The sequence below is a fragment of the Oryzias latipes genome, chromosome 14 (genome assembly GCF_002234675.1).
Source record: "Oryzias latipes chromosome 14, ASM223467v1".
Lineage (NCBI taxonomy): Eukaryota > Metazoa > Chordata > Actinopteri > Beloniformes > Adrianichthyidae > Oryzias > Oryzias latipes.
The window spans coordinates 21,551,164-21,576,869 of record NC_019872.2 but is presented as its reverse complement, the minus strand read 5'-3'; the positions used below and the strand labels follow the sequence as shown (position 1 = coordinate 21,576,869).

The 25,706-nt window shown below is 40.9% G+C and overlaps 2 protein-coding genes across 11 annotated transcripts in view; both read left to right on the top strand.

Moving 5' to 3' along the window:
* The window catches only part of ncor1 (nuclear receptor corepressor 1), a 72,354-nt gene extending 66,015 nt beyond the window's left edge, over nucleotides 1–6,339 (top strand). For 5 of the 10 annotated variants that reach the window (XM_020709054.2, XM_020709055.2, XM_020709058.2 and 2 more), the window contains 7 exons: nucleotides 1,155–1,369; nucleotides 1,455–1,598; nucleotides 3,194–3,336; nucleotides 3,492–3,545; nucleotides 3,633–3,827; nucleotides 3,918–4,088; nucleotides 4,179–6,339. In XM_020709054.2, coding sequence (XP_020564713.1) covers nucleotides 1,155–1,369; nucleotides 1,455–1,598; nucleotides 3,194–3,336; nucleotides 3,492–3,545; nucleotides 3,633–3,827; nucleotides 3,918–4,088; nucleotides 4,179–4,372 — 1,116 coding nt within the window. In that variant the 3' untranslated portion in view covers nucleotides 4,373–6,339. Of the gene's footprint in view, nucleotides 1–1,154; nucleotides 1,370–1,454; nucleotides 1,599–3,193; nucleotides 3,546–3,632; nucleotides 3,828–3,917; nucleotides 4,089–4,178 lie in introns of those variants that run through there. The other 5 variants (XM_020709056.2, XM_020709057.2, XM_011483774.3 and 2 more) reach the window with 5 other exon arrangements.
* A 927-nt stretch (nucleotides 6,340–7,266) lies between these two features.
* zswim7 (zinc finger SWIM-type containing 7) lies at nucleotides 7,267–23,808 on the top strand. Its single transcript, XM_004076621.4, has 5 exons — nucleotides 7,267–7,439; nucleotides 8,199–8,220; nucleotides 9,332–9,434; nucleotides 19,595–19,699; nucleotides 23,539–23,808. The coding sequence occupies exons 1-5, from the start codon at nucleotides 7,364–7,366 to the stop codon at nucleotides 23,647–23,649; spliced, it is 417 nt and encodes a 138-aa protein (XP_004076669.1). The 5' UTR covers nucleotides 7,267–7,363; the 3' UTR covers nucleotides 23,650–23,808.
* Nucleotides 23,809–25,706: the final 1,898 nt, after the last annotated feature.

Below are 25,706 nucleotides of genomic sequence, written 5' to 3'. Positions count from 1 at the left end.
ATCACAGGGGTGATTCATCTAACCAGTCTTGAGTTTATACAAATGTAACATAATAAAAACTGGATTATCAAAAATCCACATCAAGATCCAAGCTGGTTGGAAATGGTCTGAGGGACTCTTAAAGCATAATCCAGTTAGAACTGTATGTGGGGATCGTTTTCCAGAAACTTCATTCTGACTTATTACACAAACAAAATTTGATAACTTTACTGGAAAGTATAGAAAGAGGAAAATTTCCTAATAAAAGTTTGATATCATAAAGTTGGGAGTTTAGGTTTGAAAACATAACCAGAGCTCTAGTGTTGACATTCTTTCAACAACTGTAACTTTTTAACCATTGATGCACTTAACATAAATCCAACAGAAGCAAAGAAAATCTGCCTCTCATAATGTGTTGGAAATGTTTGAAAAGCTGCTTTTCTCCACGCGAGAATCAGCTGATTCCTATTAATCGCACAAATGATCGAAGACCTACGATGCTTCAAAGAGCGTTTATTGAGGTTTCACTGGCAACATCTGCTATGTAAGCTTGCCTCTTTATTCAAGTAGAACTTCATTCACTACAAAGTAAAAGAGTCCAATTATAAAACACAAATACAATGGGTTAAAAAAAATCTATATTCACACAATATCAGGAGGACTGCTTGTTTTTTCTTTTTTTTTTTTTTGCAAAAACCAGAGAACATTTCTTTTATCGGCCAGAGATGGTCACATCTTCAGCCGCACAGCAGTCTCATTGAACATGTTCCAAGAAAACGTCAAGCTTATATTTCCTGGCAAGTGGCCTGTTTTCAGAAAAGCCAGAGTCAGAGAAGTCCTGCCAAAATGGCAACAGCCAGACGGGCTTAATTCAAACCACTGGGTCATGTGACCACATCATCTTTCGTGTCTTTTACAGTCACGATAAATAAGAAAAGATTTTGTTTTTAATTTTATGCAAAAGCTGTTGCAGTTTTGTTGCCTCTAAAGATAAGCCTCTGCTTCCAGTTTCAGCCATCTGTAGGTCATTTTACAGCTTTATTTGAGATGCAGATAAACATTTTGACATGACAGTTCGATCAGCTGTAAAAGTAACCTCTGTTGTTCCCTTTAAAGCAGTGAATATATGGATTTATGTCTAATTGACCGGGTTTTTGTTATTTCCTGTAACGCAGCACATAATCACCCAAGACTTTGCCAGAAACCAGGACCCGCCAGTCTCTTCTTCAGCCTCTGCCACATTCCAGAGTTCAGTTCCACCTGTGTCATCGTCGGGTCGGGTCAAGGGGCCTAGTCGGTACAGTCCTGAGAATCAGGTCGCTGCTTCACTCCACCAAAGGCCGGCAAGCAGGGTTTCTCCAGAGAATCCCCCCGACAAGCCCAGAGCGAGGTACATAAAGTCACTCATAATTACTAAGTCGCGATTTATAGCCTGTAATCCACCGACATGTTTTTCCTCTGGTCTGTTTTTTCAGGCCTGGGAAATCTCCAGAGAGAGGAGGCAGGCAGATGGAGAGCTACGAACCCATTTCTCCCCCGCAGGGATATCAAGGCATGGACAAACTGGAGGGAGGAGGACCCTCAGCACAAAGGCGAGAGGCTGACAACTCTGAGATCAGGTCCAGGATCTGCTCAGTGACCCCCTTTTTACACTGTGATGCTGTTGTTTCAAAAAAACAAAAGACTTTTCCACTGCATTTAGATCCAGCCCGATAGAAAACTTAAACATCATGAGAATAACACATTTGTGAGTTGACTCAAGCTGCTGCCTCTTGAATTACAATAACAGTTTTGAATTTTTGCAAATTCATTTTGCTGAAGTACATTTGTCTTGTTAACACAGTTTGTAAACATCCATTCACCCATTGGTAATATGATATTTTTGTACAAAGTTGGTTGTTGTTCTTTGGAATTGGATGTGACTCTGCTTGGTCTGAAACAAGTTCCTCTGATCAGACGTTACCTAATGCAGAGTGGATATGGAAGTATGTTATCCATACTGGACCAAGTGAGTTAGACGTCACAGAAAATAGCTAACTTCCAGCTCCAATCAAATGAAATCAATTTAGTCGCCAATTTTGGCGGTTCGGATGCTGCCATGTTGGAGGTCACTAAGCAGTGATCGCTCATTTCAATGGTAACCACTCTCAACAGTCGAGTGAGCTTGTTGGAAGTTCCACTTGAAAGCAAAATCTGTCAATCAAATGTTTTGAACTTTGGACATACTTTTATTGAGGAATCTGATTGGCCAGTTTATAGCTGGAAAACATTTGAAAAAATGAGAATGATCGAGAACATGCTTTAAAAAAAGCCATCAGAGCAAGAATGGTTATTCTGAGAAATCGAATGAGTTGTTTACTTCTCTATAGAAGTCCATAGGATTTTGACATCTTGGGGCCAGCTGGCACTTCCTGTTAAGGAGGGGCCACTCAGTCCATTTGCAGTCATATGTAGTCAGTGTCCCTACTAGGGATTAGGGCCTAAGGTTTTACCCCCTCTAAAGGCCCGTACACACCGGGACGAATATTCGCCAGGCGTTATTCGCCAGCGTTTTTCGCCACGTTTTTTGTGTTCACACCCAGGCGATTTTCGCTGACGATGAGCCGAGCAAACATGCAATTTCATTCCCTGACATTAGATGGCGCTTAATGTAAACAGAAATACTCCTGTACACAAGGTGGCGCTGCGCAACTTTACGATTCTTAAAGTCGCTTTTCACTCAGAAGAAGAGAGCAAGTATTTACGCGCTTGTCAAAATCATACAAAGAAAACATGAATATTTCAAGCACCAGTAGCTCCAACTGGTGCTTGGTTCGGGGATATTTAAGAATGTCCGTCATTATTTCTTCGCGGCAGTGTAGACGCTACTTGGCGTCTAACTTCTTCGATGGTATGTGTGCTCAGCAAGGCAGTTTTGTGTTTGAGCGCCCCCAAGTTGTGTTTTACTGTAACTTCAGAAGCTCCAGACACGTGTGCAAAAGCGCCATTCTCATTGGTCGAATAGATTTCGACGCGATGCGTCGAAAAAAAAAAACGAACCCGAGGCGTTTTTTTTTTTTTTGACGCTTTGGCGCGTGGCGTTTTTTCGCCTCGGTGTGCACACTCTCATTGGTGCCCTTTGTTTAGTCACGAGGCGTTAAACGTCGGCGAAAATCGCCGGCGAAATTCGTCCCGGTGTGAACAGGCCTTTACTCTGCCCTTTGATTGTTTTCAGGAGTGACTCCCGGTCTCCAGGGAGTGTCAGCTACCTGCCTTCCTTCTTCACCAAACTAGAGAATACATCGCCAATGGTTAAATCCAAGAAGCAGGAAATCTTCCGTAAGTTGAACACCTCTGGTGTTGGTGATTCTGATGTTGGTAAGTGGGTCTTTTCTTCGTTTTAGTCTGTTTCCCAATTAACTCTCACTAATTCTTTATACTTGTTAATAAGCATGTCAAAGTGTTCTTCTGAGCGTTATTTTGTGTCCGATGTTGTTTTTGGGTTTTTACAACATTAGATTGTTGCATTGCAGGAAATACACAACCAGGCACAGAAATTTTCAACTTGCCTGCTGTTACCAGTTCCAGTGAGTATGAAAGCCAACCCAGCACAAGCCTCTGTTTAGCTGGTTTCCTCTTTCACATTATAAATGCTCCTTTTTTGTCGTTTATAGGCAACATAAACCCAAGAAGTCAGTCCTTCAGTGACCCGGCCAGTAACTTGGGTCTAGAGGACATCATCCGCAAGGCTTTAATGGGCAACTTGGAGGAAAGGCAGGACGAGCACCAGGGAGGAGGGGGGCCAGGGGGCCTGAGCAACACGTCTGCTGCCGATGCCCGCCAGGAGGCCAGTCCATCCCCCAGTATGGGTATACTGAAGCACCTAGCCAGCAAGCGTACACGCCCAGAGGGGATTCCTGCTGAATTTACGAACACTTCTTGTCGGTTTGAACTTGCAGGGAAGCAGAAGCAGAGCAAAGCAAACAGCCGAAAATCCAAGTCGCCTAACCTGAGTCAGACCTATACTGGAGGGGAGCGTCCCTCCTCAGTGTCGTCTGTCCACTCTGAAGGTGATTATCACAGACCAACCCAACCCCAGTGGAGCTGGGATGACCGACCATCATCCACAGGTGAGCTGCTTTTTTTCCTTTACCCATAATAACCACCAGTATGTGCTTCTTATACACGATTGTCACTGTTATGTGCGCTTCTGCTCCAAGGTCCAATGCAGTTCCCGTGCAATCCACTGACCATGCGCATGCTGAGCAACACGCCACCCACCTCCATGGCCTCACCCTTAATCCAGAGTCAGCAGCAACAGCAGCAACAGCCGCCTCCTGCTGGCAGCCAGCAGCGGGTGTGGCAGTCTCTGCTGTCAGAGCAATATGAGACCCTGTCTGACAGCGACGACTGAGCGCAGCCCGCCGCAGCTCCAAGATCCAAACCAGGAGGCTCGTCCGTTCATGCCCCACCACTCCCAGAACCAACCTTGTTCCTTTGCAAGTTTTATATGTAGATGGGGTGGTGCCCTTTTTTCATTTTTGGTGCTATGGCGCCCCCTGGCCGTTGGCTACCTGCAGCAGCACGTAAAAGGCGAGACTCGCCGAAACTCCTCCAGCCTGTCGGAGAGACAAACGTCAACCGAGTTGATGACATGGGTTATGGTTGAAAAGAACTTCAAATGTACAAAGAAAAAGACATAAGAAGCTATTTCTGAATTTTGTCCGATTTCTGTAAAGATATACTTTGTCTTTGAGAAAATCATCTTATGTAAATAGAGTAACCTTTTGCAGTGTTTTTTCTTAACTTGATTCTTGTTTTAATGTCGCTTTAAATTGATCCACTTTAAATGGGAAGAGCAAGGGTTAAATCTTCAACAATGCAGTTGCCCCCCCTCACAGAATCCTCAGAAATTGTCATTGGGAAGCTAACAGAGACTGGACCTGCAAACGAATACTTGACCGTGAGTGGCGTCCACCAGACAACCACCACAGCCTGGATAAGGGAGCGGCAGCGGTATCACCTTGCTGTACCAAGGTCTCACCTTGGCACAGCAGAGAAATGTTGTTAGAAAAGTTTCAAACACTGGTGTCAAAGCAGGAAGTTGAGAAAGTCAGAGGTAAGCTTGCAAGAGATGTTATCTTCATGACTACTCCTGTACCCTGACAGGAAAATGAAAATGAGCCAATGTGCTTTTGCCCCCCCCCCCTCCTTTTTTTTTTTTTGCTCCGTTGATACTCGTCTCGCCTCTACGAGGTCACTTTTAAAAGCTGTCCAGAGTTTTTGCATTTTCAAAACACAAGTATGTCAGGAAGTTTTTCTTTTGCAGGGGGGTGCTTTTTCCACGCCTTGTAACTTGAGAAAGAAGGCAGCTTTAACTAATTTTTCTCAGAGATATACATTGGTGTTTGATGTTTTTATTTGTCTCTCTGGTCCCTTTTCTTGTTTTTCTTTTTTCCTTTGATACTGTCCTGACAAACATCTTAACTCTGTAAAGAGTCTTTTCATAATGCAAAAAGACAAAAACTAACCAAACCTAAAGAATTATCTGCACCATTGTTGCACTTTCTTTGCATTGTGTTTTTTGACAACAAAAGGCATACTACCTGCTGTGTAACTTATTCTGCTTCCAGCCCACTACTATGCTAAGATGTGCTTAAACTTTTCCCATCACTTGCAGAAATCTGGATAGTTTAGCTTCCTGTCTTCTCTTAACAGCTCGTACAGAATATTTGGGTGTTCCACCTGCATCAAAGTTACAGTTTTATGTGCATGGTACCGTTAAATATTTAGGAATTTGCTGTCATGGTGATTCAAAGCCATGACCACTTAATCTCTGTTTTCATTGTTTTAATTAAAGGACATAAAGCTTTGAATATGACTTCTATTAGGTCAGCATCATAACAGGCAGTAGTCGTTGCTTTCCAGTTATTTTGAACTTCTGTGGGGAAAATGCATCATTATGGTTTTCATTCTGTTTAGTGCTCTAAACTTGACACAGTTTAATTATGACAAACTTTAAAAAACAAAAAAAAAACACCTTGTAGCACATGCTCAAATTTCTTTTCTGTCATCATTATTCATCCTGTTTAGATGGGATGTTGTGTTTACAGAGCAGTGTGTGTGTGTGTGTGGGGGGGTTTACAAACTTGAATCTTAAGATCCCACGTGAAGCCGGACATAAAAAGAAAAATTTGATGCATCTTTTCAGCTTTCTGTCAGACACAGTTGTGACCTTTTGTCTTTTTGAAAATGAGACTTGAATCCCCAAGTATCCTATGATGTTAAAACGCAATGTTTGTATCGCACAATGTCTGTTAGTAGGCTATTTCAAGAGTTCAGACCAATCAAATAAAGTGGATCAGTTCTCTACCACAGAAATACATGACTGTTGTGCAATGTTATTGTCAGGTTTTTGTTCCATCAATTATAATTATGCTGTTTATATCCCAAATCAAATAGCCTGTTTCGTTTTCTAGGGCATAATTTCAGCGGCAAAAGTTCATTAGAAATACACCTCCAAGACTGTTGGCCTGCCCTACTTCCCATCATCCATCTTTTCACACGCTCTTCTGCTAGCTTACAGCCCCTCACACCCCCATCCTAACATTACCGGTGTAAAAAAAAACGTGAGCAGTATTGGAGCTATCCAGCTGTACAGTTCTGATCCAGATTCCAGCTCAGACAAGGAAAACAAAGACGTTCATGGATCTGTTTGTCTGCAAGTGGATGCATCAGGATGGAGCAGAGCAGAGAGCCTGTGGGCCGCCCTGCATTTATTTCGTCACAAATACGATCTTTTGCAAATGGCACATTTTTTCGTGTGCTCCTGATTCACAATAATTTGAATAAAAAATACGTAGAAATGCAATTTTGAGCATAATTTTCTTCATAAATGTTCTACTTCATCAGAATAATGCTACATCAACATGTTAAAAACTAATAAATTGTACCTTGAAGTTAATCATTTGTTACCATGAATGTGCATTTTGTGCGCTCAAAGTAACATTTTGTAAGCACAATTAAGGATTGTGTGTGCACATATTAATGATTTGTTTGTATTTTGTGCACATTAGTATTTTTTGAGTATTATGTGACCACAAATTAGTTGTGGGCGTTATGTAAATAAGGTCGTTATTGTGAATAAGAGCATATTCTTAATAGCTTTTCTGGTTGAGTAAAGGTTAAATTAAAAAACTGAAAAATCCTCAACACTTTGCTAAAACAGCGACCACAAACTGCACAGCAACTAACCAAACGCATTGTTTCACAGACTTCTTGGAAACTTGTAAAGCGGAAGCAAATAAGGTTTTATTTTGAAAGGCGGCGGTGATTTACCGGAAGTTGTAATGCTTTAGTCGCCGTTCATTGGCTTCTGGAGGAGCTTTCGTCACCGTGAGTCAAAATGCGATCGTTTTTACCCGCTGTGGCCGAACAACTTTTTCGAGATATCCAGCAAACATATCACGAAACATCTCGAAGTAAGAAAAGAAATCCAGCTGACTGACTCTGTGTTTGCTAAATGCATTGTGGGTAAAGCGAACCCCTGTAGTTTCAAAAAGATAAATTTAACGTTGATTTACTGAAGAGACAAAAACCCAAGTGGATTTACTTTATCAACTAAAACTATTTTTGTAGGAGTACCTTCGGGCATAAGCGTCAAAGAATTTTTTAAAGTCAAAATCATGTAGTTCTTGTATGTAGCTGTAGCAGTGTAGCTATGTTGCTTTTGGGACGCTAGGGGGCGCTGTTGGATCTTTCATCAACGTAAAAGACCGGGAAAGACTCCAGGAATCAGTAAATGAGTGTTTACAGAACTCAAGGCTTCCTATTAAGAGTTGATAATGCAAAATATGAATATAATTTGTGCTAAATGTTATTTAAAAGAAATGCATTCTTACATTTTATTTATTTTTTAACTATCTTTTACACCTACAGAAGTCTTATTTTTTCAAAATAAACAGAATAATTCATTTTTAACTTGTATCATGTCTAAAAGCTTATTATGGTTTGTGTTTTTCTTCTAATGATAACTTTTAATAATTCTAACGAACAGCTGAAGGCCATTTTAAGACTAATAACTAAATCAATATGTCAGACAATTAAATTTGAGCTTTTTTTCTTAAACCTTGGTAAACGCTGCGTGTAGCATTTTGGCATACGTTTTCATAGTAGTCTAAGACAGATGCTTTCTGAGTGTTATCATTTCCATTTAAAATGTTATCCTTTTATCTCGGCAGTTCCTGATGACCTGTTGATTGCGTAAGTGGTTTTTTCTCCGTATTCATTCACGTCTGTTCATCAGATCTCTGCTCCTGTTTTCTCAGTCTGTGCTTATCCTTTAATGGCTCATGGTTTTTATTTTTGTTTTTTTTTTACAGCCGTCTGAAATTTCAGTTTCCATTCATGTCATTGTTATCATTTAGTGTGATTAAAAAAGCAGTTTCTATTTAAAATTTCCTCCAATGTGAGAACAACGCCGCAGAAGAAGGCCTTCGATGTGTTGCTGCTTTATTTTTTATCTGGCGCCATGTCTGTTGTGTGTAAGCCTGTCTGGTCGCCTTCACTTGTCTTTTTATTGCACTCTAAATGTATCAATAAAACTAGTCATCCATTGTGGTATGTCTAATGCAAAGAGGTCTGACCATTGCATGGTCATTAGAAAGTGTAGAAACCACAGATGGCTGGTTTTTTATCATCTAATTCCACCCTAATGAAAGAGTTGTCAGACAGAACCATGATGCCTTTTCTTAAGACTCACCGGTCTGGGTTAGTGTGGAAAGGTTGTGCCCCGTCTATGTCAGCACAATCACATCCTGTTTGTTGATCAGGAAGTTTCTGGTTAAGGTTTTATCACACTAGGGTTCTCAACAACCTATTTTTCAAGAATTCTTCTTACAAATTCATCTGATTATAAAGAAATGCATCTAAGTGAAACCAATTCTGCACTGCTTTGATTAACTGGACCGCAGAGATCTGTTTCTTAAATCATAATTCAGTTATGTACACAGAACACTCAGCAGGGATGCTTGAAGATGTAAAAGTGAATCATAATACAAGAATTCCCCTCCTGACAAGTTTTGCATCATCACAGCAGTGCAGGGAAAAGGCCATTTACTGTAAATTATTTTGCAACAAATGGTGCACATCAACAAATTTTACACGATACTCTGATACATACTCTGATAACAATTGCTTAAAGATTTTTTTTTTTTTGTTAAACTTGAATATCCAAACTGAATCAGGCTCTGAAGCTGCAGTGGTACCACCACTCAGAGTTTGAAACTCATTTTAAACTACTGAATATGATTTTATTTCAGTGCACGCCAGCTTCCTGCGTTGGTTCTCACGCTTCCTCCCACTCATCCTCCAGGTTGAAGTTTGTCTTCGGCTCCTGCGCGTTACCGGCCTTGGACCTCGTTGACCACCGTTCCGTCACCTGTCTATCTTCCCCGAGTGGTCGCAAGGCTTTCCAGGTGTGTCTGCGCTGTGCTAATGACTTACAAAGTGGATGGATTAACACTTTTCACTACAGTCTGTTTACAGCAACCATGCATGAGCTGCATTATTATGTGCATGAAAGCAGCGCAAAATGAATGGATTATGCAGATTGTTGTTATTTTTTTTGTCATCTTAGACACAGGTGATTAAAAAAAACCTTTTTCTCTGTCAGTGTTTTGGTGAAACTTTCTAACATTTGGCACAAACAACATTGGTTGCTATGGGGATCGGTGTAGTTCTTTCATTGAGTTTCGTAACACTTGTGCTATCCTAGGCACTTTAACGTTGGGAGTTGGGTCATCTAGACTCACTAGACAGTGCTCTGAACCTTTTTTCTTCAATGATTTGTGATCTTCACTGGTGTCCATGGATTACATGAAATCTTTCCACCTTCATCCACCTTTGTCATGGTAGGGAGAACACGTCAATGTAAGGGTGGGGTCATCTAAGATAGCACAAGGGTTAAGAAAGAAAAAATGAGGGCAGTCAGCCACACAACTGACATCTTTTAGGATCTTTAACCTTCTTAGTACAAAAACTTTCATTTATCAATGTGACCAAAAAAAAGTTTGGTATAAATTCAGTCCAGCGTTCTGTGGTTCAGATACAGGCTGCATCTTTGTTCAGAGGTCACAAGTGCCTGCATCTGTGTGCCTATCTGTTTATACACTCCTGATCAAAATCTTAAGACCAGTTAAAAAAATGCATGAATTTTCATTTTTCATGGGTAGATTTTTACAGGGTTCTAAGCTGAGCTTCAAAACACACAAAGAAGAAGAAGAAATGGGAACAAAAGGCCAAACATTTGGAGCAGACAACAGTTTAACTGTTCATCAGCTGATCAAAAGTTTAGGACCATAGCACTAAAAAGCCTTATTACGTCCTCAAACCAAAAATTAAAGGGTCCAAACAAAACACTCAGAAATGAGTAGCTCCACCCTTCTTGTTGAACACCTCAAAAGGTTGTTTTGGCATGCTTGATGCATGTGCTTCTAAAAGGCTTTTGGGAAAGTTGTGCCAAGTGGTGAAGATGACTTCATGAAAGGTAGCCACTAGGGCTGCACGAAATGAGGAAAACTTGCGATATGCGATATTAGTGATCAATGTTCCGATGATGATATATATAACTTGCGATAAATGAACAACCAGCAAAAACTTTTCCATTTCACTGCAAAATTTTAATTTAAATAAGGGTCAAAATACCTTAAAGTATTGTCCAGATTACCCTCGTCTAATTAGGAGGGCAACATCTAACATAAGAGCTCCATCTGATTGGTCAAATGCATAAAGGGATTTATTCAATTCATTAAATAGTTTAGGTTGCCATAAGATTGTTTTAGCACATTGAAGGTTTCCCATTTATTGCGATTTTCGCTGACTTTTGCGATATGGATATTGCACAGCTTGAAATCGCGGTAACAATATATTTGGGATTAATTATGCAGGCCTTGTAACCACTGTCTGGATCTGATATCCATTTTTGTAAACTTCTCTTACCATCCATACCCAAATGTTCTCAGTTAGATTAGAATCAGGAGAACATGCAGGATGGTCCAATAGAGGGCGGTTGTCCTCCTGGTAAAGTCCTTTGTCAGGACAGAACTCAGGGCTGGACTCAGATGCAGAGTTTAGAGCTTTTAATCTTAGATAATGGCTTTTGCTGTGGCACAGGATAAGACCAAACACATTGGTACGGGACAAATGGAGACTCAGACTATTTAAGACATGAGGGAGGGAATCACAGGTGGAAACAAATAGGGAGGATTAGACAGTCACACCTGTAAGGAAACACACAAGGGCAGGAAGTAACAAGGCCTGAAATTAGAGGAAAGTTAGTTTTTCAAAATAAAACAAGAATTGCAACACGAGACAACACAGATGACAGACATTGACCAACTCAGGACATAACTATATATAACATAATAAGACTGATGAGACATGACACCTTTGTTAGGCGAGAGTTGCGGACTGTTGAAAAACCCAGTCGTCATCACAGATGAGAAATGCCCCCTGCAGCATCTTGACGCCCTCGCACAACCTGAAGCTCCATTGTTTCACTGAAGGAAAAAGCACCCTAGACCATGATGGCTCCTCCTCCACCGTGCCACGTAGAAAACATTTCAGGGGGGATCTCATTGTTCAAACGCTTTGCACTTCTGTGAGTTCTAAGGGACGCCATCCATACGTCACTACCAAATCCAAGTCCCTGATTGGTTTAAGTACAACCTGGTTTAACTTTCCACATGCATTAAATGGATGAGTGTTTTGTATGCAGAGCATGAAAACAGCTGTAGAAATGTGCATAGGGACGTGTGAACGCAAGAGTTTTGAAGGCAGAAGCCAAAAACGCAACTTTACGCATTTATATACACTTTTCTTTGAAAGTGGTCATTTGAACGTGGGTTGCAGGAGGGTGTTGTGAACGTGTCTTGAGATGCGGCAACTCCCTTCTACGACCCTCCTCTCACAGCACCCGAATGGGTCAACTCATATATGGTGCATGTAGCTGAGACGGTACCTCTTCACAGGTTCTGGGTGACAGACTGTGTCTTATAAAGTGTCGCTTCACAGGTTTGTCCACTCTCCACTACTGCATATACTGAAGCTTCTACAGTGAGGCTTCAGTATTGCTTTGTTTGATGATTGCTTTGTCCTTTGTAAGAAAAGACAAAGCAATCATCTACCCTGACTGTGCAGTAATGCTGCCCTTAGAATTAGACTTTATTCTCAGCAGGCGTAGCTTTGTTTGTGGTGGAGAAAGAAGGCCGTGGTCGCTGTGCCCCAAATTTCCTGTAAACTCCTTAAGTCTCCTTTAAAAATATTTTTCTGAATGACAATGAAACTAAACAGGAGCCACTTTCCCCTCAGCCTTTGAGCTGGAATTGTTTCACCTCATTCACTTCAAGGCTGTTCACCTGCACGCTGGGAGGATTTACACAACGCTCAGGCTTTTTCCACTCGGCCTGTGTTGATACAGCGGGATCCAAATGGGTTGTTTTTTTTGCTCATAGTCTTTGTAGACTTTAGATGAGAAGTCTGGAGTGTGACAGAAGGATGTTTTATTGTGGACATGTGAAAGAAGACAGCTTCAAGGCCTGTGTGGATCCTGGTCTTTGATTTCTCCAGTGCCTTCAAAGCCATTCACCGGAGGGAAAACTACAAACTAAACATGGGTATGAGTCTGTTGCAGCACATTTTTTACAGAATGGAGGTAATTGAACCACATGGTCACATGCCTTTTGGTCTCACCTTTTGAGGTCAGGACTTTGACCATCCGGGCTCCTCCCAGGTCTTCATTTTGTTCATCGTAGGTCTTTCAGAGGTGGACCTGCTGAGTTTTGGATCACTGTCCGGCTGCAGAACCTATGTGTGCTTCAGCTTAAAGTCAGAAACCGATCAGGAAGTCTTTCAGGTCCTAGAGGAGCTGAGCACCCACAGAATCTCCCTCAGTACCACCGTCATGTGTGACTGTTGGCATGAGTTTCATCCCGTCAAATGTTGCTTTCATCTATTTACTTTCATATTATCTGAAAAGAGACCTTCCAAGGAGCTCACCTTCAGTCTTGTCAGTTCAAAAGTGTTTGAGATCACCAAGATGTTTTCTGACAAAACAGAGACGATCCTGCATTCTCTTTTTACTCACCTCCGGAATTCTTTTTTTTCTTCTTCTGTTCAGTCAATTCTTATGCTGAAGTCATGAACGTCTTAGCCTTACACCTTAGTCATAAGTGCACTTACAGGTGGATATGGGGCTGTCTGCAGGTGAAAAATGTCCAAATTGTACGGGACATGCAGGTGAGCCTCACGACATTTTAGGGTCATAGACCATTCAGTGAACACAGAATGAAAATGTTCATGCACATTTTTTTCTGCGATCGACACAAGGGGAAGTAGGGGCGAAGTGGGTGAGATGAAGCCGTGCTGTACTGATTTTCCTTTTTTTTTTTCTAACAACCCCCCCCCCCCCAAGAAAAAAACAAAAAAAAAACAGTGGACTGCAGAAGGCACCTATTAGGGCTGTTCAAGTGATGAATGTGTGTTCCTTGCATGACTGTTGGAAATGAAGACAAACTAGAAATCAGAGTGTAGCTTATTTGGTCATCCTAATAGGCACACCTTGTATGTGCAGCATATGTGTGCAGTCAGTAAGGAGACTACCGCTATATGTGCACCTTGTTAATGGCCTGAATGTGGTGTAAGGGCACCGTATACAGCATCACCCAAATGTCACAAGTGCATACAACTTCCATCAGCCTTACAAATGCTTCACAATAGACTTACCACACAGACAGCAATAGTACTTTCCACTTTCTTAATGTCCCTTAAGGTCGCCGCAGTGGCAGTTCTACACTGAATTACTCCCTAGACTGTGAATTTCTTTCTAAGTGGACAAACTTGTGAAAATCATTCATTTCCTCCACTTTATTGTAAGGTTATTGCAAGGTTGTTTAAGGATAGATGGGAAGGTTTGTCCATTCCCATGAAGATCTATTCTTTTCAATTTGCTTCAGCATAAAAATGACAACAATGCTTTAACACTAAGTCCTAAATGTCTGAATTTCATTCTAAATTCCTGAGTGTAAATTAAGAAAGCAGAGTTTCAGCTTACAGGGGCTGTAGAATAGTTCAAAATGATGCATCTTCAGACGAAGAGATTCTCAGAGATATGCCTGTTTCGTGACAGCTGTGATCTTTTAGATTTGGTCTCCAGGAGAAGTTTTTAGCTGAAAGTAGACTGACTTCAGGCAGGATGTGATCTCACAGACTTGCAAAGAGCTCCTGGTAATAAAGTGGGATGTGGCATTTTCAGGAGCTTTTGCTCATATTTTTAAATAATGAAATGAGTCAAGAGCTGAAATATCCGTATACATGGGAAGAAGAAAAAAGCAGTGATTTACATGAGCTCAGCATTCAGCTAATTAGTCATTTCTGTCCACGTTTTTCTCATTACAGAAAGTTGTGTTACTCATGTTATCATGGTTTTGAATAACTCATGAGAACTTGGCATTTGGCTGCTGTGAGTTTCTACTTTACCTCATTATAAACAGTCTCTGACCTTTACATAAGGAGTGATGCACTTTTAGGGAGCAGAAGAATCTGTCTCAGAGTCCTAAATAAATAAAATCAAATTAAACACATGGAGTAGGAGCATCACCTGTCTGGGTAATTCTTTTAATTACCTTTTGGAATGATAGAGATGGTCGCACATTTTGTATGCTCCTTTTCAAAGAAAATGGTCGTAGAAATTGTGTAGCCACATGTGAACGCAGGAGTTTTGAATGTGGAAGCCCGAAACGCACATTTATGTCGACTTTTCATTGGAAGTGGTCAATGTGAATGTAGCTTAACAGATCCTAAAAACAGTATGATGTCACAGAGAAACCATTTATTGTTCATTTTTAAAGCATGTTGCCTCTGCTGATTTAGATTCAAGCAAAGTCTATGTAACACAAAGGTTTTTTTATTCTGAAATCGGCCCCTCAGGTCGTGCGCGTCATGACTGCAGATGCAGACGTGCAGCTTTTTGGTGTCTCTTTGAGTTCCCGGAGCTGAGCAGGGATTCATGGCCTCCGTGGCGTGGAGGCGGCGAGCAGAAAACTGTCCCAGCTCCAGCGACTCTGATTCATTATAAAGCAGAATTCCCAGGAGAACTGGACTTGATAAGCTCAGAGCCAGAAGTTCATCTGTCATGGTTACAGGAGAAAGATGTTTCTGGAAAAAGTCCTTTCATGTCTTCTTGGGTTTTACGGTAAGAGCAGCAGCAAAGGGGCATTTTCTGTGAGCCCGAAAGAAACAAAAAGGACCCGAGTGTGAGTGGGTTTTTAATGGAGCTGGCTTCTAAAAAGTTGAGCTCAGACTGGTTCAACTTGGTCACCACTGTGCTGCCCCTTCTGTCCTCATGTTCAACGTTTCTCTTTATCAATCTGTGCTGATCTGATATAATTGTCTCATTTGGACCTTATTTACAGCGAACAACAAATGAGGTGTTTATTGTCTGGTAGGTCAGATGGAGAGGTAATTTACCGTAGCCCTGCAGAATGATGGAGCCAGCTCTGGGAGGCATCAGTTAATGGGGAGCCGTCACCATGAGAAGGAGGTGGAGGCTTAAATCACTGTCTGTCAGCTGCAGACAGCGTCAGTGATGCAAATATCCTGAACATCAGGGTTCATGGGATCAGGCCATCAGACGTCTCTTCTAGGATGTTTAGAAAACTGCATCCACATCTCTAAATGACCAAGAAGCTCAGTAAAGGCAGTTTCATAATTATCTTATAGTAAGAAACCCTTTGAAGGAAAACATGAGTCTGATCCTTTGAACATTGAAGGATTGAAAGTTACATAAATAATTACAAAATAAAAGCTTGTTTCGTTACAGGCTCTGGTGTTTAGGCACGCCTCTGAAATATTGATCATTGTCTTAATTTTGGGTGTAAAAATATCAAACTAATGAAAATGGTGTTTCTTCTCATTCATTCTTAATAATATCAAAGAAAACTTTTACATATTTCATTAAAATTCAGACCAAATAGGAGAATAAGTCAAAACCCAATATACCTAATTTACTGTTAGTAGCAATATGTTTTGGCTTTTCCTAATTCAGTCTTACTCCCTCAAGACAAAAATTGTGTCAATGTTTTTAGTTTTGACTCTTAAGGAGTAAATGTACCAGCTCCTTGGTGTAATGTAGTTTAATTTTATTTTCTGGTTCTTGGGTCAAGAGCTCTTGGTTCCTAAAACGGTCTGAAACTGGAAAAGGATTTGTTCTTTCAGGCTGCAGCTCGGCGCTTTTGTGTCATTTTGAGATGTTGAGCCGTTTTGCTTTTAATAGCTGTGGGGCTGCGGCGAAGTGTTAATTTGCACTCATTTCTTCAGTTACGGTACTTTAAGGTGTTTTGGCAGCACCTGTTTGAAATATTTCAAAGTTAGGTGGGAAACTCAAAACTCAGAGACCAAAAGGTAAATGCACATCTCATTCATGAAGGCAAAATAATGTAATTAGTGTTTGCTGCATGAGGATCTGAATGACTGGGCAAAGGTTGTGATGTAGTGACACATCGCCATCACCGCAGATAGTTTGATTCCCTCTGCAAGACCGTAGGGAACATGAGCAAAGATAATCAACACACTAAACTCCAGGGACGGCATCATCCTCAGGTCTAAGTGTTTCAAGAACAGAGCTAAAATAAGTCCAGTGAGGGCTGCCAGAACCAAAAAACATCTTGAGGAAATATCCCAGAGCTTTGGCGGAAGTCTCCCAGCTAGTTACCAGTGTGTTGCTGTGTTGATTCAAAGATCAGTTTCAATGCTGCTGAACAATGACCAAATGTTTAAATCACAATGAATGATCATTTTAATTACAATGCTATGAGGTTTCCTACATTTCAGGAAAAAGTTTGCCCTTAGTGCTCTGTCTTAATGTTTTTATATGTTTAATTTAGAACTCTTTCAGAAATGTGTGGTCATTAAAAAATAAAATAGAAATGTGTAATTTAAGAAATAACGATATGATGTAAAATTACTTTGTCTAAATAAATAGAATTAAATCCATCACCTCCCGTGGATTAACATGAAAGTAACTGGAGTTCAGGATGTAACCACTAGGTGGTTTAGAGCTTAACAAGGTCAGTTTCTGTTGACTCATCTTTATTAATCTTATAACAAATATGTACCACCTGTGCCTAAGCCTTGAAACATTTCTGTTTCAACTAAATAAATAAATAAAAAGCCCATAGTTATACACACACAACCTCTGTAGCAGGATTGGGCGACCTACGGCCCTCGGGCCTGATCGGCCCGCTCCATGTTTGGTCCGGCCCCCTGAACAATATCAGAGACGCATGATTTTTTTTTCTCAATCTGACACCCGCGATGGAGACCCACATAGGAAGTAAAATTTTATTCACCCTTCTGTAGTCTATGCCCCGATCTGACAAAAAGCTACGCACCCTGTTCTATATTATGATTGGCTGGATATCTTTGAGTGCGATCAGATCCTTGTTTTCATTCTGTAATCCTGGACTTTTAATTTTTGTAAAAGGTTTGAACTTCAAGAGTTTAAAGAAGAGAAAAGTGTGAAAATGTTCATGTCTGTCTGAGAAAAGTGTATTTAGGCAGCGAGGAGTTTTACTGCCATAAAACATCTGTAATCCTACTCTGTGGATTTCACCGATCACTCGTTACTCTTAGAACGTAACTCCTGCTATAAGTGAGGGAATACTGTACTGGTGAAAGGTGATGCAGATATATGTCCAGCTGCAGCAGAAGACAGAAGAATTTGACTTTTTTTCATGATCGCTGGATGAGAAACAGACGTGTAGGACGCAGCGCAGCTGCTCAGTTCTATTTGTGAAGTTTAGCGCAAAATGTGAGATGTGTGAGGACCTGCAGCCCAAAAAGTTTCAAACGGACGATGAGGTGAGAAGCGCGACTATTTATGGGTTATATTTTTGAAATGTATTAGTATTTTTTCCGGACTTTTTTTCTTTGAAATTCACAGTTTTTTTTTTTTACTTCAGAAATAAATGAATGAATGAATGGAACTTTATTCGTATAGCACTTAACGACTCCTTCAGGGTACCAAACTGCTTCACAATAAAAGACAAAAGAAGTTGGACACATTAGAGAAAGAAGAAAGTTTTGTGGCCCTCAAAGAAAAAGTTTGGGGCCCTGCTTTAGAATCCATGTGGAATTGGAATATTTGTTGTTTTTCATTCTTCCTATCATACAAACGCCACATGAACGCAGCATTTCTCTAAGTTTGGGTTTTACACGAGGTACATCAAACGGTGCAATTGAGGGAGCCGGTTTAGCTCGTGCTGGTTTGCGGCGCCTTCCGTCCGTGAAACCAGGGTTCGACTCCGGGCTGCTCCCTGTTCCCTTCTCCACCTCTGTGCCGGTTCCAAGCCCGGTTTGAGAAGGTTGCGTCAGGAAGGGCATCCGGCGTAAAACATTGCCAAGTTTACCATGCGACTTGTTCGCTGTGGCGACCCCTGATGGGAAAAGCCGAAAGAGACACACAATACATCAAACGGTGCAATTGGCTAAAATGAGAACAAAAGCCACTTTTAAAATAATAGTGTTCTGTTTAAAATATATATTTTAAAACAGAACACTATAATTGGTGAATTATTTACGCATCTGCTCCTGGTCCGGCCCTTCTATCCAATTTTAGAACCCTTTATGGCCCACGGGCCAAAACGTTTACTCACCCCTGACCTATAGGAGCAGCCAATATGAAGTCTAAAGTGCTTCATAGACTGAAGTTTAGATTGTCCAACAAAATAATGAGGTTTCATTACCTTTGACACACAAGAACAATTTTTTGAAGGAAACATTTGTTATTTTCATGGTCAGTTTCTTACCCGGAAGGAGGACGACTGAATCTCTGAGGCACCGCCTTTCACTCCCTGTGGGTGCCGCCCATTTCATGACATCATCCTAAAGTCGGCCTCGGCAGCGTGTCTGCATTTCTCACACGAAAACAAACAACATCCGAATATGTGCAGATTGTGCATAGAATATGAAAGCATTTTAGCCGATCACCATTAGCTCCATGGAAAAAGTGGGTGCTGGCACCACAGACTCTTCCTGATAGGGGCTGTTGTCACTGATCTACATCACAATGTGAGAACCCACTTGTTTTTATGGATTGGGAAGGGTTTGTGCTCAGAGAACAGAGTTTTAGAGGAACACAGAAATGTGTGAACAGATCAAAATACTGCTTTGGGGTTGTTTTTTGTGAGGAATGAACATTATAATAATTAAAAGCTCAAAAAAGTTAATTTTGTAAAGTAAAGGCCCTCTAACATGAGAGTCAATGGGAAACGGCTCCTTTCTGAATCCAGTCTCCAGTGTTCATTTGAGGAGCCTTCTTTGCTTTTGGGTTTGCTTTATATTTGGGTTTTTGAGAAGAGTTCAGAGTTTGATGCACATCAGTAGATTTATTTTCCCTCAAATGCTTTTTGTCTCTATAAGCTATTGGTCTTTGTTCTGCCATTGTTCTTCTATGCAGCTTTGCTGTCACTTCCTGTTGCAGGAAGTGAAAGTTACACTAACAGAATTTTTTTTTGATAGGAATATTTTTAAAAGCCCTTTTTGACCTAACTAAAGAAAAGTTAACCTAACTGTTCTGCAGGTGCTGGGAGGCTCGGGACGCCTGTACGTGTGCCTCCTGTCCTGTCACTACTGCCCGTGCCCGGCGTTCAGTTACACCGTTCTGCGGAGAACCGAAGGCCTCTTGGTGAGTCTCACACAAGCGCGACCAAAGTCATTGTTGGTGGAACATCTGATAAACAAGGAAATGCAAAGTGACTGTCAAACTTCTTTAAGCTCCAGAAAACACCTAAAAAGATCTCAGTATTGCTTTGTTTCTCTAGAATGTGGGACGAGATCCACCTCTACAGTTTTTGTGTCATGCCAAAGAATTGAGTGCTGTTCTAACCTCCAATGAAACATTTCTAAACTCTAGCTCCCATAAACTTCAGTTAGGATAACAAACCTGTCCTACAACAGACTGATGACCTGCCCAGGGTGTTTCCCAGCTAGGCCCAACAGTGGCTGGGATAGGCTCCAGCAACCCAGTGACGCCAAAAAGGGATAAAGTGGCTTTGGAAAATAGATGGACGGAATTAAAAAACTTAAATTAGGAATACAGAGCTCCGGAACAACCTTCCAGACTGCCTCAAAGCCCCACAAAGCCTTGACACCTTTAAAAAAGGCTTAAAGACATTCTTTTTTAATAATTCTTTTTAGGACTGTTGTTGTTTTTCTTCCATCTTATTTAATAACTATTGTTATTCCTGTTTTATTTTGTAACGCTTTGAGATTTTTCCCCCAAAATGTAAAGTGTATTCTAAATCAAATGTATTATTATTATTATCATTAATTAATAAGTGACTTCAGCACTCTGAATATAATAATAGCCAACACGCATGTATCTACCATGGTTTCCGCCCTATAGGGCGCACCGGATTATTAAGTGCACTGACTGTGAGTGCTCTATTTTCATATATAAGGCGCATTAAGCAAGACAAAAGAGTCAGACTCTCGAACCCGTTTGCCGTGTTAGCATTTTCACAATACCTGTAACTTCCAACCTTGTTTAGGCCACGTAACAGACTGTTAACGCTAAAATAAACCTTACTGTGACTACGCTCAATCCTAAACCTTGTTAAGTAACACACAAAAAAAAAAACAGTCCAACACCGCTACATTAGCGTACTGACCAACCCTGTTTGCAACTCATAAAAAAACAGACTGACATTTTGACAGAGCGCCGTGTAGCTCTTAGAATCCCAACAACATCAGTAAACACAACCAGAATTAATCCATATTTAAGGCACTTTGCGAAAAACAACCATCCTCTGCTTCGCGTTGGATGGTTCAGGCTTACACAACATGTGTTGATTTCTGATAATGCACACTTTGTCGGCCATTATCCCTTACATAAAGAACTCCGGATTATAAGGCGCACTGTTGTTTTAAAAAAAAAATTAAAAAAAGGCTTTTAAGTGTAATTTAATACAGTACAGACCAAAAGTTTGGACACACCTTCCCATTTATTTAAATGAGAAGGTGTGTCCAAACTCTCAGTCTGTACTGTATATCAGAGCATTATCTAGACATTTCAGGGTGAAGCAGACCTGCACAGGAAGACATTGCAGAGCCTCAAAGACAAGACTGATGTTTTACTTCCTGGTTTTATTCAGGACCTGAGCAGCAGCATTCTGTATTGAAGCAACTGAATATTTCTCTTTAAGTTGGGTTTGAGCCGCTTGATTCTGAACCAGTGATTCTGGCAAAAAATAAAACAATTAAAATGTTAGGTTGGTGTTCTTCAGTAGAAGAAAGTCAGAAACTCCCCAGTTTCGCTCGATCTTTTTTTTTTATAAAAACAGATCCCCAGCTTTGTCTCCAGAGGAGCAGCTGTTGTAACTGCATGACATTTCCATTTCCTTCGGCCTGCTTTCATGACCTCAGTGTGAGAAGAGCCACATGAAACGAGACTGTGACATTTTTGTACCGTTCTATGACCAATCAAACTAAGCCTCGTTGTCCAGAAGAGACTTTGGTTCTAAAAAAAACAGGCCAGCTGTTAACAGGGTTAAACAGCGTTCAGTGTCGTAACTATTGAAGACATTTTAGATTGAGGAATCTGGATCCTGTCGTATTTCTCAACAAATCTTCTTTCTCAAATGTCACATAAATCAGAAAGCCTGATTACACCGACCAGGGTTGGAGACTAGAGACCTGGTTTCTCCAGGTTTTTAAAAAGATTCCTTTAAATGTTTTGTTTGAATTCCTTAAATAGATTAAAAAAAATTCAGTTATCATTTGGTCTGTGAGAACTGCATTTTAGGCTGAATTAAAATGAGTCCTGATCATGATGGCGCTGCCATCGTGTTTCACAGTTAAATGTTTCTTCTAGTCTTTCCTCCAGAGTGAGCAGCTCTTATATGGACCTATCTTGCCTCATGATCTCAGTGTTCTTCTCTTTTATTCATTTTAGAAGCGGACCTTCACCGATCACTGTTCCCTGTTCAGTCTTAAATTTGGCAGTAAATGTTTGAATGCCTGAAGATTTCCAAAGTCTGCTGGTCCTAAAGACCCACTCCGATCATCTTTTGATCTATTGTCAAAGCGTTCCCAGTGGTCTTTGAATTATGATGATGCCATTTTTAGCCAAAATCAATAAACCTGTTTCGTTTTGTAAGACATAGTTTCTGCAGAGCGTCAGTTGTTTATCAAAACCTCTCCTCCGAGTTGTGGGGGGAACCGTTGGAGTGGTGCTACTCCATCCCCCCTTCCCGTCACACATGAGAGCGCTGTACTGCTAGCTTACAGCCCCTCAACAAAAATGGCGTGCAGAATTGGAGCCATACAGTTCTGATCCAGATTCCCGATCAGACGAGGAAACAGAGACGTACATGAATCTATTTGTCTGTAAGGAGATGCATCTGAGTGGAGTGGAGCAGGAAGCTTAAGACCCGCCCAATGTTTTTTTTACATCACAAATAAGCTCTTTTTTGAATGACCTTTTTTGTCTCTCCTGCTTTACAATGATTTAAATAAAGAAATTCTCAGAAATGCAAATTTAAGTTTAGTTTTTTCCAATATATGTCCTTTATCATCCGGAAAACGGCACAAGAACACAACACCAAAAACCCATAGTTTTATCCGAGTGGGTCTTTAACTCTCAGAAATGTCACAGCTTTGTTCTGAACACGTTAAATTCAGATGAATTTGGATCCATGTGCTTTGGATTAAAAAGGTTCCACACCCTCCAGTGAGAGGACGATGAGACACTGAACACATCTGACTTTCATTTCATCCCAATCCGTCATAAATTCACAATTAAGATTTGTTTTGTAAATAAAACATTACCTTTTTTCTCTTTGGATTATTTTTTTATAGATGAGTTTGCAACTTTTTTAGGTCATATGCCCATTTTTAGTCTAAAACTTATAAACAATCATCTTTTAGCTGCTATCTTGCCAGTAGATTGTTTGTCAAAGCAAAGGAGTGTTTGTGTGGAGATGTTGAGGGCGTGTTTTTTTTTTTTAATGTCAGACCACTGATGGGTGTTTCTCCCTCTGGTGCTTTCCCAAATATTCTGAAGCAAGCGGCTTCAGCTATTTCTAACTAGCAGGGAGCTCTGCCTCCCTGGAGGTTGCTGCTAAATCCGTGTGAGAAACTGAAAGCTGCAGCAGACCATGGAGACTCCCCATGAGCCTTACTTCCAGAGGTCCCCATAAAATCCCAGAACAAGGTGAACAAAAAAAAGACCTTCTTTTAAGAAAAGTAAAGAGTTTATGCATTTAAGATGAGCTGTTGAGGGTTAAATGCTAAAAATAAGTCTAAAGAAGCAGAAAACGAGCTCGTGTGTCTGCATCTGCATAGTTTGATGGAAATGTTTAAACGAACCAGAGTGAGTGAGGATTTGTAAGAGGACTGTTTCCGCCAGGTAAGAATGTCCCTGATGAGATCTGTGAGCTGGATTTAGTGGAGGTAATTGCAGCTTTACACCCCCAATCATGCTGGGCCACGTGTGTTTAATCTGTCTGCGATCTTTTCCGGCAGTGCAAACACATCCTGGCCGTCTACCTGAGCCGGGCGATGGCTGTGACTCTGCAGGAGAGTGTGTCTGATCAGCAGATGTCCGTGCTGCTCAGCGGGACTGCAGCTCCGTGACACCCCCCCCACCCCCCACCCCACCCTCATCAAAGCAAGCTGGGCTCTGGTTTTCTCCACAGGCGACCCGAGCATGGGAGCTCTGCCGCATGTTCCTGCACGTTCTTCCAAAAGGCTGCAATGTTGTTGTTTTTTTTAAATAAATATTACTGATGTTAAGTGCACACTTTTTTATTTATTGTGCATTTTTTTTCTGAAGCTGCTTCAGTCTGGGAGAACAGAAGTGGCTCAGAAAACTTGTAAACATGTAAATGTCAGATTTTTCTTATATGTTTAAGTTTAAGATGAATAAAGCCAGAGCTTTAACAATATAAACATTGCCTTTATTAACAAAATAATTCACCAAACATACAGAAAGTTAGCAGACTTCCTGATTAGTAACGACATGGCACACAGACAACCTTGGGAATGGAAGGCAGGAATGCCGAACCAGCTCAGCTTTCTATGGTTTTACAGTTGAATCTGACAGAGAAAGCAGCAGTTTGACATCGACATCTTGCAGGAAGCTGGATACTTTGTCATTTTTTCAACAAATTGTCAACAAAGACAAAAACATGACATTACAGGTCAGTTTACAGTATAGATGTTGGAATGTGCTAAAGCGTGGACACACTGGTGTTTTAGCCCTTGAAGTCGGTCTGAGGCAGCTCATGTAGGGAGGCGGTGGAGGAGGAGTCCACCACGGAAAAACACGAAACAGGAAGTCTTTCATCTACGTAGTGATGCTCTCATGTGGTTAAAACACGCTTTTCCCGCATGCTCATCAACTATATCAGCAGACAGCACGAGTTCTGACTCAGTGCACACTACGATGATCCAACACCGGGGCAAACAGCCTGACTCTGTGACAATATTTGCTTTACATTATCTGCTTTGTGTTCAATCTTTTTCTTCCTCGCTTGTCTGTTGGCACACGGGAGCCAGCAGGGCTCAGAAGGCCAGAAAGTTCACTTCATTTCAGGATCTGCTTGACTGGCAATAGAAAAGAGTTGAGTGGGGCATGAAAGGAAGTTCAGAAATGAACCGGAAAGACTAAAGATGTTGGATTCATAAAACATGAGATACATCTGGGCCCAGAGCTCAGGTTAATGATGACTGATGCTGATATGTCATGTCGGGTTTCAGCACGTCATCGTCAGCTTGACATAAAGAGACTGAAGCTCTTTGTTGCTAAATGTTGCTGCTGTGGGTGAATAATGCTGAGATGAAAGCCACAAAGGCTTCCACTAGCACACAGAAACACATCAGTGCATCATTTTTCCTGCCATGGGATGATACAGACTCCTGTTTTCCTTCTCTGACTCTCAAACAACATAACTGTGGATTATGTGGTTGGAAGTGAAACTCTTCATGGATGAGGGTATCGGTTGGACCTAAAGTGACTTGAACACGGACTGTCTTGTGCAACAACAGTCTCGCAAAAAAACAAGTTTAGGGGAAAAAAGGATCAAATGCATAGAATTTTTTGACTTTGCCCAATTGCCTGCTGAACAAGACAATTTGTGACAAAAGGTCACGACTGACAACCCCAAATGTGTGGCAAGCCACTAATGAAACTGAAACCCTCAACTCTACTGTTTGGTTGAATGCTTCTCTTTACCAGACAGATCAGTAAAAGTAATACAAATGTTTAGAAGTTTTACTTCAAGAAACTTCATTTGTTCAAGTTAAATTTCAGATGAAGACCACTTTTTTTATCCCCTTAACCCTTGTGCTATCTTAGATGACCCCTACCTCGCATTAGCGTGTTATTCCTACCATGACAAAGGTGGATAAAGGTGGAAAGATTTCATGTAATCCATGGACACCAGTGAGGTTCACAAATCATTGAAGAAAAAAGGTTCAGCGCACTGTCTAGTGGGTCTAGATGACCCAACTCCCAACATTAAAGTGCCTAGGATAGCACAAGGGTTACAGACCCATTCTGAAGGAAATGGTGGCTTTGGCCATGTTCTTGCAGTAGTTTTTTTTATTATTATGGAGAACATTGATAAAACAAATTAAGCTTAGAATTGCATTTCTGGTTTTTCTTTATTCAAAATTATATATATAAAATT